Genomic DNA, 14,310 nt, shown 5'->3' with positions numbered 1-14,310 from the left:
TACACATGCAGGTGCTTCTAATTTTAGACACAAACACGGTGGAGATTAAACAATACACATTTCATTCATGGTGTCAGCAACTTGAGACTGAACTCACTCATGGTAATGGCAACATAACTAAAGTGCCTAAACCTACAAAATCACAATAAATCAATAACACTAACAACACTGTTGAACTAGCATGAACCACAATAACATTTAAAACCCTCAACTCCCATGGTGCATTGCAGCACATCTGTTGTTTATTGGTTAGCTAAAATTGCTCATTTCTCCAAAAATATTAGCCCTATCAACCTTTCATTTTTGCAGTGTTCATCCTCAACCCAAAATACATAAGCATGCCAAATGTCATCGCTCCCTGGTTTTTGCGTGATCAAAGCCAAACACACACACGCCACATGGCTATTACAATGTAGATAACAACAACTTAAAAATGTATAAATACATTAAGACAGTAAAAAATTTACATAATTAATGGGAAATAAAAGGGTTGAGTTCCTCTCCTAAATAGTTGCTGATGTCTAAGGCTCTAAAACTGATAACCAAATGTGCGGGTCCAATTGTCCTGGACAAGTGTCTTCATCTTGTCTAATCAAATACTGGTGTGACTAATACCAGCAGATCCAGGACTGGGCAGTTTATCCTGGATGATTTAAGCAACATATGATCAACAGGGCCCTGGATGACTTCCTGTGTGAGATCTTTCTTTCAGGAGCTCAAGTGTATTGGCGCAGCCTAAAGACGTACGAAGAGCCACAAAGCTGTCCTCCGTCTGGCACCTGATCCAAGTGTATTTAGCAAACAGTTCTGTGTCCACTGGCTACGAGAATCTCAGAGGTTAGGTCCGACTCATGCACAGCCAGTCATTACCCTGCACCCAGGTATGCAGTACAGCTTGGGTGTACCACCGGTAGTAATCTGTGCAGTCTTTGTGGGTCTGTCATTGCAGAGCAGATGGTGTGTTATGTGATCAAGCAGAAACCTAATAGCTGTGCTATATTTGCTGGCTTTTAGGGCCAGAGTAGACTACAACTACACTGCATGCTGGCATGATCTTGGCAAACATATACAGGCGTGTACTTGTCTCAAGTTCCACAAACAAGCTCCACATTGCCACTAGGGGCAGTGATTACACTACCAGAAATTACAGCATAAAACACTATTAGCCAATATAACATATATACCATACGTGCCAGACTATAAGTTCTACTTTTTTTTTGGCTGGTCCTGCAACTTGTATTTCAAAGAGACGTATCAAAATATACTGTGTTATCATCTATGACCACAAGGTGGAACTGCATCACATGTGACAAGGCTGCTCTTGTCCACTGACCTGAATGAGGAGTTGGAGCTGGGTCCTAAAAACTGAGTCCCGACCTGGCACACTACTGGTTTGCACTTCATGGTATGGCCACAATCAGAACAAAGGACAGCTAGGTAAGTCTAAATGCATAGTTTATTTATAAATCCTCAAATTTGTCTGTTAGGAGACCTTACACATATTGATGCACAATTAAGAAGGAACCAAAAGAAATTTCTTGCATTGGCCTTGTGCATTGCCAGGAGCAGTAGTGGGCACAGCTAACGGAAACGGTTTGAGGTTAAATGCCACTGCCGCGGTAACTACAAGCTCATCTCATACGAGCGATATCTGCAGTGTCATCAAGACTGCCAGATGAACTTACTGCCAACATCCAGCCTGGCGTTGCATGTGGACATGCCGGCTTCATTAATGGCAGACAGAGTGTACCAGCCGGCGTCAGACTTCATCACGGGTTCGATTAGCAAACACTGCCGGCCTGATCCATCCTGGTACAGGCTGCGGGAGAAAGAAAAAGATTCCAGTCTTACTTCCATTGCCACAGTAACACAGTACCACCCTGGTACTTTATGAAGAAAACATCTGTAGGTGCGGTTTTCTGCAGAGTGTGTGCAGATTCCATCACGCAAGTCAGAGCATGTGCAATGATAGAACAACTTCATTTTTTAGTGTGTGGCCTGGAAGAAGTTAATGCTTTGCACAGACTGTTCAGAAACAGACCACCCGAATGCCTGGGTGGTGATGGCTGCTTTGCCCCCTCCCATAAGAATAATGCAGAAACACTGCACCTAAGTGCCACAAGTTTTGGGGCAGAACAAAGCTCTGCTCAAAGTTAAACACAGAAATAGAAGAGAAACAGATGTTTTGTCCAGATTGATCAAAAATGGACATGAGGAAGCAGTTTCATTGGCTTCTATGGGTTGGTGGGGGACAAAAACGATAAGTCATTAAATAATAACATTTCATAGTGTATTCAATATGTATTTTTGTTCATTTTGGCTGAATATTATGAGAGTATTAGGTTTGCCCAGGGTTGCAGTGACTCCCTGCCGAGTTCTAAACTGGAATAAGTCACATGTCAGTGTCTGAGTGATGGTGTTTGGTGGAACACGCTGGTACTTGGCAGCATCCACGAACAATACAGAGAGACACGTCAGTGATGCTTTCAGGAGCTTTGTTTCTTCACCCACCTCATTCTGTTTGGGTCAATGCGCAGCATTTCTTTGTCTTTTTTCCAGTAGAGCTGCGGAGGCGGGGAAGCATCAACCTTACACTCTAACCGTACAGTGTCGCCCTCTAAAGCTCTGGAGTTTAACATCCTTTTGTAGAAGGTGGGAGGACGGAGAACCTCCTGAGCTACACACAACACAATCAGAATTTGATAGAACAGCAGTTGACATTTATCTACTAACTACTACTGACAGAGTGACTAGGAACAGGTGCACAAGACCGTCGTCCTTCCAGCTTTAGCGCAGGATGTACGTCGGTGTATTTTTACCTATTACATCCAGCCTCATGGTGAACCTGCTCTCCCCAGCTCGGTTTCTGGCCACACACTCGTACACACCAGCATGGTGCACAGTGACAATCTCAATGATGAATGAGTGCAACCCTTTCTCACACACCAACATCTTATGGTAGTCATCTGGGCGAATAGCTTTGCCATCCAGGTACCAGCAGATATCTGGGGTGGGAAGTCCTCCGACCTGAAACACCAGAGAGGCAACAAACACTGGATCAAAAATCTAACTCCTAGAGTGTCTCCAGGATTAACGTCTTCAAGAAAACTGCAGTGTTAAAGTGGTAAAACATGAATATGTGTGAGTGATTCACCTTGAAATCAATCCTACAGAAGCGTCCCTCCTCCACAGTCAGGTCCGAGGGGATCTGCAGGAAGCGAGGAGCGTAACATTTCTCCTGGATAGCTGATCCTTCGCTCCCCCTCTCACCTGTCCTTGTGTGGTGCCTCCCCCTGTAAGGAGAGGTGAATTATAACAAAGATAATCCCACTTTCACTGTGCACGACGCTAATTATTAATAGACAAAAAATAAATAAAATAAAAAAAAGGTCAAATATTCATGACCTCAACAACGGAGCAAGAGTCACCAGGAGATGACATATGCCTGCTCGCTCCCCACAAATCAGTAAGATAAAGTCTCAGGGGAGAGGGGGTGGAATCACTCAAGTACAACCGTGTGCCAAATATGAATAAAATTGGTCAACTGGTTGTTGAGATATCACGCATGGCAAGCAAAAACAGACAAATGGATGGACGAACATACCGATTACTATATCCACCCATATTTCATACCAGTGGATAACAAGGCATAATAAAAACAAAGAAAACAAGCAATCTGAGATTTCTGACATCCGCCAATCCGGATCCAGATCACCTCCAAAATTCATTGGGGTATTCCATGCCCTAATATACATCTGTGGTGCAAATTTGGTGAGGATCGGTGTAGTAGCTTTTTTTTTTTTTTTTTTACGTAAATGGTAAATGGACTGCATTTATATAGCGCCATTCCATCTGCATCAGACGCTCAAAGCGCTTTACAATAATACAATAACATGTTTTTGGAGGGCGGTATGCATTTTCAGAGGCCCGACATTCACGCCCAGTCGTCCAAAATGACATTCGCCCGAGCTAGACGAGGGCGAATATCTGTCATTGCGGGCGACGGCATGGACGGAGGGACTCAGAAAATGCATACCGCACAACAACAGCATGTTATTTGCATTATCATCACTTTTTACTGAGATACACAACACGTAACGCGTACATAAAAAGTTGGCTCACTTTAACTTTTGTCGTGTCGGCTGGCGCATGCGCTGCTCTCCAAATTCGGCAGTGCGTCCTCATCAAGCTGGCTGCTGTTCATTGTCATAGTATCCATGAGAAAATCATCTGGAATATCCATATTGGGACCAACACACACTTGTTGCCTTTTTATGTTTTTTTTCTCTCTCTGCGGACAGTTCTTGGGCTGTGCGCTATGACGTCATTTGTTTACGCACAGCGGGCGGGTATAGCCAGATAGCGTCGACGTAAATCTACAATACCGGCCTAGCAACGCCTTGGTAAAGTGATAATGCCTCACATTCACCCCGACGTCAGACTGCTGCCATACAAGGCGCCCACTACACACCAAGAGCAACTAGGGGATTAAGGATCTTGCCCAAGGGCCCATAGTGATTTTCCAGTCAGGCTGAGATTTGAACAGAGGATCCTCTGGTAATCCTTCAAAGCGTATAGAAAGTGAAATCGTGATCCAGAGTCTTTAATGGAGTCTTTCCTGGCCTAATATCTATCTGTGGTGAAATTGTAGTTTTGACACAATCCTGCTAAAAGACAAATGAACAGACACAGATGATTTCATTACGTCCTTGGCGGATGTGAAAAAGAAAAAGTCCATGGTAAGACTTCAAAATTAGAAGTTTGAATTTTTTTTTCTTCATTTTTTAAAAGACAGGCATCATTTCAATCTGCAAAAACTGCAGCCCTGAACAAATAAGCAAAAAGTGCTCCGGGGTGGGATTGACACACACCACTTTGTACAGTTCTAAATATTTAAGTTAGTGAGTCTCAATATCATCATCCACATTACCATGGTAAATAGGCACCCTCCAGGAATTTGAGATTCACATTTTATATATATTTTATTTTATGTGTGTTGAATTCTCATGCTGAATTAATTGCTGAAATCCTGGCATCTCAAATTTCTCGAGGGTCTGATACACAAGTATAAGTAGATAAAATACATTTACATATATACATAAAATATATTTACCAGAGTCCTCCTGTGTGCCTTCCATCTGGAGAATCTGGCTACAACAGAAAGAAAATCATTGGTGAATACATAACACCAGGCAAAGAGTTTTTACAATAGTTCTGTAGCTCATTCTCTGAACCCAGGTCAGAAATAGCAACAGACAATCCATGTTGGCTGGTGTGAGACACGTACACAATGAACCACCCTTCATGTTCACACAGTATGGTTCAAAGTTCCTCTGGGCTATGGCTGTCATTGGACACTCATCTCAAAATAGGACTTCATATCACATCCACAACATTTCAAAGGTTTCCTTAACAGAAGCAACTAAACAGAGTTACAGTGGCAGGGCTGGATCCAGAGTGAAAATCTGACAGATGCACTTTTTCCCAGTGATAAAATAAAAGTCGTACGCATCTTGTTATTCAATAATAGTCATTCTTTTATTTGTGTGCAACATACACTGTCACACTTCTTTTAATATATTTATTATACTTCATGGACCATAGTGAACACTTATTTGTATAAATATGATGTCCTAAAAAAAACCCACTATAACAAAAATTGACTGTAAACAGGATCAAATTTATTGCCAAAATCTTTCAATTATACCTGAATCTATGATTTTTTTTCAGTTGATAAAAATCAATAAAAATATGACTGCATATAGTCTTAATAATAATATATTGAGATACAGACAGTTCACAGAAGACATTTTCCATTGATACCAATCAAAATTAGAAACAGTCCAGCAGGTAACAATATTCATCATGTCCATGACTAAATATACTAAAACAAATACATCACAATTGTACACATATCACAATTGTGATGTGTACAATTGTGATTTAGTATATTGTGTTTTAGTATATTTAGATTTTGTTGTGATTTGGCACTTTATAGGCCAATTAAGTTGAAATTGAACATTTTATTGAGTCTTAAAGTAAATAAATATGAAACTGGTCAATGGATCCTTAAACTTTGGACATAAACTCTACATGGTGGATCCTTGATCTCTGGACATAAATAGTGTTAAGGATTTTGTATATATGTTATCACTGTTAAACATTTGTACATTTGTCTTCTTTCTCATGAGAACGGTGTTGTGCTGTTTTGCACTTCACCCTGAGAATGTACGTGTTATTCAACCTTGTTTTAGCTTTGTCTTCTTTCTCATGAGAACGGTGTTGTGCTGTTTTGCACTTCACCCTGAGAATGTACGTGTTATTCAACCTTGTTTTAGCTTTGTCTTCTTTCTCATGAGAATGGAGATGTGCTGTTTTGCACCTGTCTTAATGCAATCCTGAGAATTCAATTTTGTTTTAGCACTCTGGGGTCAATCTGAGCTGGGAATGAAGGGCTGGATGTACTTATTATTATAATATAACTTTGTTTTCGCAGCCTCTAACGACTGGGAGTAAGAGAACGTTTTGACTATTGTGATGTGGTGTTTAGTGTGAAGGAGTGTGAAAGACAGGACACTTCAGGCAGATGCAGAACAGCTGATACCTGCAACAGACGAACGAGATGTGCTGACCTGAAAGTGTTCTTCCTTACAGCTGCACTTATTGACGTATGCGTTTATGTTATGGGAAGAAACTTGTCTTGCGTCATCACCCCCACCCTTAGGACAAGTTTCTTGTTTATGTGATGAGGGCGTCTCTTAATAAAAAGAGCGGAAAAGCAGGCCAGACTTTAGTGTAGCCTTGGTGTACAGCCTGGCCGCACTCCGCGCGTAAAATTTGACTTTCTGTCTCACTGGTGTTTCTTGACTCTGTTTGTCTTGTTAAAGGTTTTAAAAATGTTTGGAGGAGAAAATACCCAACATTGACTGGGGACTCGTCCGGGATCTCAACAACACCGGAGGTGTCCGGCGGAGGTCGTCAAGTCCAGACGTAAATCCTTGGCCAAGGTCCGATCGATCGATTGATCGTGTCTGCAATTGTCGACCACCGTTGGCATCGTCTGGTTGACGAGATTTTCCCGAAGAAGACAGACAGGAAGTCGAGTCAGTGAGTAAAATTTCTTTGTAAACAGTACTGAGTGAGTGGTGATCAGATCACATAAAACAGTTAAATTCCGCAAGCGATGATACAGAATCGTCTGTTAATGCAAAGCAGTTAAACTCTGTAAGGAGGGTGCGGACTCCTCTGTTTATATACGCGTACCGGTAGGGGATAAAAGTGATCACATAAAACAGTTAAACTCCGTAAGCGATGATACAGAATCATCTGTTAATGGAACACAGTTAAACTCTGTAAGGAGGGCGGACTCCTCTACGGTTGCGAGGGTCGCACGTAGTTAAATTCCGGAAGGAGGATACGGACTCCTCTGTTTTAATACGTAAAGGAAATCCCGGGTAGGAATATGTGCACTGTAAAAAAGCAGTTAAATCTGGCAGGGACGGCGGAGTCCCCTAATGCAGGACATTAGTTAATTTCACGGAAGGGCGAGCTCCCCTGACATAAGAATACGCGTACGATTATTAGGAGTGTTTCTATGTGTAAATAGTGTTTTGCGCAAGTGTAAATAACTGTGTGAAAGTGTAATACTTTGGACAACGTTAGTGACAACCGTGCGTGTGGAAGCAGCAGGCAAGTGATTCCGCTTCCTACGGGGAGGTGAAAGGAATCAACCACACGACGGCAAATTGATTGTCACGTCCAAAGAAAGTGTGAAAACTTCAGATTTAGAACACCCTAGGTGTGCCCCCGTCTGAAGTCCAAATTATAACAAGGGATAAAAAATATAATAAAATGGGGGGTAAGACGTCTAAAAATAAGGAAAATTTATCAACTGACGACTGGAAATTTATGGAAGCAAAAAATCCAAAAGCAACAAAGAAATTGGAGACCTGGATAAATAAACATGACTTTGACGGACGACTGAACCTGATCAGCATACAGAAGCTGAAGAAGGAGTTAGAACGGGAACATAAAGGTGATGAGAAAAAGATGCAGAAAGTAGGGGCAGATTTAGTGGCATTTTGGGAGGAGGAAGCACAGAACAGACAGAAAGGAGCAGAGAAGCGACGATTAGAGAAAGCGAGGAAAAAGAAAGCTGTAGGTAAGGCAGAAGAAGATGTGATAATTCAGCACAGAGAGCCAGAACAGCCTCAACAATCACCGACGGCTGGACCGCCGGCAACAACGCATTTGTACACTCCTCTACCAGAGGATGACGATGTACCGCCACCACAGTATGATTTGGCAGTAAAACCTAAGGTAAAAAGAGAAAAACCAGAAAAACCACAAACACGCAGTCAAGCGAAAGTGCCTACAGCCCCTCCCATGGTGGAACATAGTGATCAGGGAGGTGCCTATCCTATGATAGAAGTACCAAATCCTCGTGCAGGAACAGCAGGACAGCTACCAACCATGCTCGTTTATCGGACATGGAATGCTGATGATATCAAAGCAGCAGTCGACATGATACCATCGCCACATGTCGATATCGAGGGCTTTATGCAGGATATAGAAAACATTAGAACATCTTACCACCTTAATGGACCTGAAGTCCAACAGGTGTGGATGAAAGCATCGAATAATAATAAAAAGATATAACAATAAACAAAATCTGTAGTTTTTGTCAAAAGCATTTCCTTTCAGACATTATTGGCATGAATGTCTTTCCATACATCTGAGCTGAGATCTTGCTTCACTTCAGGATGTAATTTGTAAAGAAATACAGCACGTCTCATTTTGGGAGAAAAACAACGTTTTAGTCGGTTGGGGTTTTACATAATTATTGTATGGCCTTGCCTTACAATATAAAGCGCCTTGGGGCAACTGTTTGTTGTGATTTGGCGCTATATAAAAAAATTGATTGATTGATTGATTGATTGTAGTTTCCTGTCTGTATTATAACGTTTGGAAAGAGGTGTCATTTTATTTAAAGCGGCAATTCATTTTGAAGTTATTAATTCCAACCGGACTCTGTCTCAGCAGAGCCGCGCAGCGTTTGGAGCTGTGCCAACGGAACGGAGGACGATTCTCGTTTCTTGACTACAAGAAGACAAGAGTCCCAGTTAGTGACTTTAATACACACAAAAGTGACTCATGATATTTTAATGGCTTTGAAAACGAAGCCCCGTGTACACCGTCAACCCGTTCACATCTCTAACCGTTTTTCCCCACTCGACGATACACTCGCCGAGGATCAAACTCTGGTTATTGGCGACTCTGTTTTGAGAAATGTGAAGTTAGCGACACCAGCAACCATTGTCAATTGTCTTCCGGGGGCCAGAGCAGGCGACATCGAAGGACATTTGAAATTGCTGGCTAAGGCTAAGCGTAAATTTGGTAAGATTGTAATTCACGTCGGCAGTAATGACACTCGGTTACGCCAATCGGAGGTCACTAAAATTAACATTGAATCGGTGTGTAACTTTGCAAAAACAATGTCGGACTCTGTTGTTTTCTCTGGGCCCCTCCCCAATCAGACCGGGAGTGACATGTTTAGCCGCATGTTCTCCTTGAATTGCTGGCTGTCTGAGTGGTGTCCAAAAAATGAGGTGGGCTTCATAGATAATTGGCAAAGCTTCTGGGGAAAACCTGGTCTTGTTAGGAGAGACGGCATCCATCCCACTTTAGAGGGAGCAGCTCTCATTTCTAGAAATCTGGCCAATTTTTTGGGATCCTCCAAACTGTGACTGTCTAGCGTTGGGACCAGGAGGCAGAGCTGTGGTCTTATACACCTCTCTGCAGCTTCTCTCCCCCTGCCATCCCCCTATTACCCCATCCCCGTAGAGACGGTGCCTGCTCCCAGACCACCAATAACTAGCAAAAATCTATTTAAGCATAAAAATTCAAAAAGAAAAAATAATATAGCACCTTCAATTGCACCACAGACTAAAACAGTTAAATGTGGTCTATTAAACATTAGGTCTCTTTCTTCTAAGTCCCTGTTGGTAAATGATATAATAATTGATCAACGTATTGATTTATTCTGCCTAACAGAAACTTGGTTACAGCAGGATGAATATGTTAGTTTAAATGAGTCAACACCCCCGAGTCACACTAACTGTCAGAATGCTCGTAGCACGGGCCGGGGCGGAGGATTAGCAGCAATCTTCCATTCCAGCTTATTAATTAATCAAAAACCTAGACAGAGCTTTAATTCATTTGAAAGCTTGTCTCTTAGTCTTGTCCATCCAAATTGGAAGTCCCAAAAACCAGTTTTATTTGTTATTATCTATCGTCCACCTGGTCGTTACTGTGAGTTTCTCTGTGAATTTTCAGACCTTTTGTCTGACTTAGTGCTTAGCTCAGATAAGATAATTATAGTGGCCGATTTTAACATCCACACAGATGCTGAGAATGACAGCCTCAACACTGCATTTAATCTATTATTAGACTCTATCGGCTTTGCTCAAAAAGTAAATGAGTCCACCCACCACTTTAATCATATTTTAGATCTTGTTCTGACTTATGGTATGGAAATAGAAGACTTAACAGTATTCCCTGAAAACTCCCTTTTGTCTGATCATTTTTTAATAACATTTACATTTACCCTGATGGACTACCCTGCAGTGGGGAATAAGTTTCATTACACTAGAAGTCTTTCAGAAAGCGCTGTAACTAGGTTTAAGGATATGATTCCTTCTTTATGTTCTCTAATGTCATATACCAACACAGAGCAGAGTAGCTACCTAAACTCTGTAAGGGAGTTAGAGTATCTTGTCAATAGTTTTACATCCTCATTGAAGACAACTTTGGATGCTGTAGCTCCTCTGAAAAAGAGAGCTTTAAATCAGAAGTGTCTGACTCCGTGGTATAACTCACAAACTCGTAGCTTAAAGCAGATAACCCGTAAGTTGGAGAGGAAATGGCGTCTCACTAATTTAGAAGATCTTCACTTAGCCTGGAAAAAGAGTTTGTTGCTCTATAAGAAAGCCCTTCGTGAAGCTAGGACATCTTTCTACTCATCACTAATTGAAGAAAATAAGAACAACCCCAGGTTTCTTTTCAGCACTGTAGCCAGGCTGACAGAGTCAGAGCTCTATTGAGCTGAGTATTCCATTAACTTTAACTAGTAATGACTTCATGACTTTCTTTGCTAACAAAATTTTGACTATTAGAGAAAAAATTACTCATAACCATCCCAAAGATGTATCGTTATCTTTGGCTGCTTTCAGTGATGCCGGTATTTGGTTAGACTCTTTCTCTCCGATTGTTCTGTCTGAGTTATTTTCATTAGTACTTCATCCAAACCATCAACATGCTTATTAGACCCCATTCCTGCCAGGCTGCTCAAGGAAGTCCTACCATTATTTAATGCCTTCAATCTTAAATATGATCAATCTATCTTTGTTAGTTGGTTATGTACCACAGGCCTTTAAGGTGGCAGTAATTAAACCATTACTTAAAAAGCATCACTTGACCCAGCTATCTTAGCTAATTATAGGCCAATCTCCAACCTTCCTTTTCTCTCAAAGATTCTTGAGAGGGTAGTTGTAAAACAGCTAACTGATCACCTGCAGAGGAATGGTCTATTTGAAGAGTTCAGTCAGGTTTTAGAATTCATCATAGTACAGAAACAGCATTAGTGAAGGTTACAAATGATCTTCTTATGGCTTTCGGACAGTGGACTTATCTCTGTGCTTGTTCTGTTGGACCTCAGTGCTGCTTTGATTACTGTTGACCATAAATTTTATTACAGAGATCTAGAGCATGTCATAGGTATTAAAGGCATTGCGCTGCGGTGGTTTGAATCATATTTGTCTAATAGATTACAGTTTGTTCATGTAAATGGGGAATCTTCTTCACAGACTAAAGTAATTATGGAGTTCCACAAGGTTCTGTGCTAGGACCAATTTTATTCACTTTATACATGCTTCCCTTGGGCAGTATATTAGACGGTATTGCTTAAATTTACTGTTACGCAGGATGATACCCAGCTTTATCTATCCATGAAGCCAGAGGATACGCACCAATTAGCTAAACTGCAGGATTGTCTTACAGACATAAAGACATGGATGACCTCTAATTTCCTGCTTTAAACTCAGATAGAACTGAAGTTAGTGTACTTGGCCCCACAAATCTTAGAAGCATGGTGTCTGACCAGATCGTTACTCTGGATGGCATTTCCCTGATCTCTAGTAATACTGTGAGAAATCTTGGAGTTATTTTTGATCAGGATATGTCATTCAAAGCGCATATTAAACAAATATGTAGGACTGCCTTTTTGCATTTACGCAATATCTCTAAAATCAGAAAGGTCTTGTCTCAGAGTGATGCTGAAAAACTAATTCATGCATTTGTTTCCTCTAGGCTGGACTATTGTAATTCATTATTATCAGGTTGTCCTAAAAGTTCCCTAAAAGCCTTCAGTTGGTTCAGAATGCTGCAGCTAGAGTACTGACGGGGACTAGCAGGAGAGAGCATATCTCACCGTGTTGGCCTCCCTTCATTGGCTTCCTGTTAATGCTAGAATAGAATTTAAAATTCTTCTTCTTACTTATAAGGTTTTGAATAATCAGGTCCCATCTTATCTTAGGGACCTCATAGTACCATATTACCCCATTAGAGCGCTTCGCTCTCAGACTGCGGGCTACTTGTAGTTCTAGGGTTTGTAAGAGTAGAATGGGAGGCAGAGCCTTCAGCTTTCAGGCTCCTCTCCTGTGGAACCAGCTCCCAATTCAGATCAGGGAGACAGATACCCTCTCTACTTTTAAGATTAGGCTTAAAACTTTCCTTTTCGCTAAGGCTTATAGTTAGGGCTGGATCGGGTGACCTGGACCATCCCTTGGTTATGTTGCTTTAGACGTAGACTGTGTTTCATAATTATTGTATGGCCTTGCCTTGCAATGTGGAGCGCCTTGGGGCAACTGTTTGTTGTGATTTGGCGCTATACAAGAAAAAAGTTGATTGAAGTTGATTTGAGAGGGGTTAAGAGGCGGACTTACCACTTCTGAAGAGCAGCGACTCAAAGAGCCACGAGCCATTGAATCGAAGCATTGCTTCAATGGTTCATGGCTCCAAAGTGGAGTCGTGCTGCAGAAACAGTTGATTACAGACCCGCTGTAGACCAAACCCTGAATATTCCGACTATTTGTAAGTTGTATGACTCTGAAACCCGGAAAAATCCGTATAACTATAGGTGACATGAAAACCAAGCTGTGTTCACCGCTGGGGACACGTTCAGCACTATTCGGGATTATTCAAGATTTTTTTTTATTTATTTTTTTTGTACGTTGCTGCTGATCAAGTTATCATGCAGTCTGTTATTTTGCTGTTATGAAATGCTGTCCCTCTGAGTTGTTTGTTCGGGCTGATTGGATTTTTATCCTGTTCTCTCATCTGAGGGTGCAGAGGATGATGAGGCTGCAAAAGGATTATCGCTGGTCGTGAGACATTCTGTGGAACAGCAAATCACACACACCCCAGAACCACCGCCCTTACCTTTACTGACAGTATGTGGAGCCTTGAGACAGGGTAAGTGGTAGTGTCATTGAACAGACTGATACCTGGTTGATTTGTGGTCATTTAGACCACAGGGTCGACAGTTACCTGGATGTCTTGTTCGATGATATCTCTCTTTGCATGTTTGATCATTCTTTGTCGTATGTTGTGGATGTGACTTTTTGTTGTTAGTTGTATGGCCAAAGCAGATGGTCACCCCTCTGGCTCTGGTCTGTTTCAGGTTTCTTTCTACAATCATTTAGGGGAAAAAAACAAAACAAAAACAACAACAAAAAAAAACTTACACCTGCCAACGTGCCTGGTCTGTGGTTGTGATGTCCGATACCACAGATTTCCTTTCTGAACTGATACAGAGTAAAATCCAAGCTGGTATCAGCGATACCAATCCGATACTTTGTGCAAATACATCTAATGTGTATGGTAAATATAAAAAAACAAAACAAAAAAGTGTATTTCAAATCATGGCTTCATAATGAATTACTTTGTCTTTATCAAACATCTTTACCAAATGAGTCTTACAGGTTTTTTTCTTCCTGGGAGAACAGGACAATAAACTTTGCACTACGGGAGTCGTCTTTTAATTTCATTGTACCTTGTGTATAATGACAATAAAAAGCATTCTATTCTATATTTTGGGTCAAGAGCTCTTACAAAGCCTTGGAAATTTTGGTCTTCTACTATGGACAGAGGCTGGAGATCCTTGGCAATCATCTCTCCCAGGCATTTTGTGAGTGTTGCTGCTCTTGGGGAATCATCTTCAAACGATATTAGATCGCAGGGCCAAACAAATGA

The 14,310-nt window shown here is 41.3% G+C and overlaps 1 protein-coding gene across 1 annotated transcript in view; it reads right to left on the bottom strand.

The window, feature by feature from the left end:
• The window catches only part of myot (myotilin), a 46,937-nt gene that overhangs the window by 7,853 nt on the left and 24,774 nt on the right, over positions 1-14,310 (bottom strand). The window contains exons 6-10 of the mRNA XM_034181840.1: positions 5,114-5,151; positions 3,155-3,293; positions 2,820-3,027; positions 2,512-2,677; positions 1,686-1,819 (exon numbers count right to left, since the gene is read on the bottom strand). Of these exons, the coding sequence (XP_034037731.1) occupies positions 1,686-1,819; positions 2,512-2,677; positions 2,820-3,027; positions 3,155-3,293; positions 5,114-5,151 (685 nt within the window). The remainder of the gene's footprint in view (positions 1-1,685; positions 1,820-2,511; positions 2,678-2,819; positions 3,028-3,154; positions 3,294-5,113; positions 5,152-14,310) is intronic.

The sequence above is a fragment of the Thalassophryne amazonica genome, chromosome 11 (genome assembly GCF_902500255.1).
Source record: "Thalassophryne amazonica chromosome 11, fThaAma1.1, whole genome shotgun sequence".
Classification (NCBI taxonomy): domain Eukaryota; kingdom Metazoa; phylum Chordata; class Actinopteri; order Batrachoidiformes; family Batrachoididae; genus Thalassophryne; species Thalassophryne amazonica.
The sequence above is the reverse complement of the archived record's forward strand: the minus strand, read 5'-3'. Positions and strand labels throughout refer to the sequence as shown.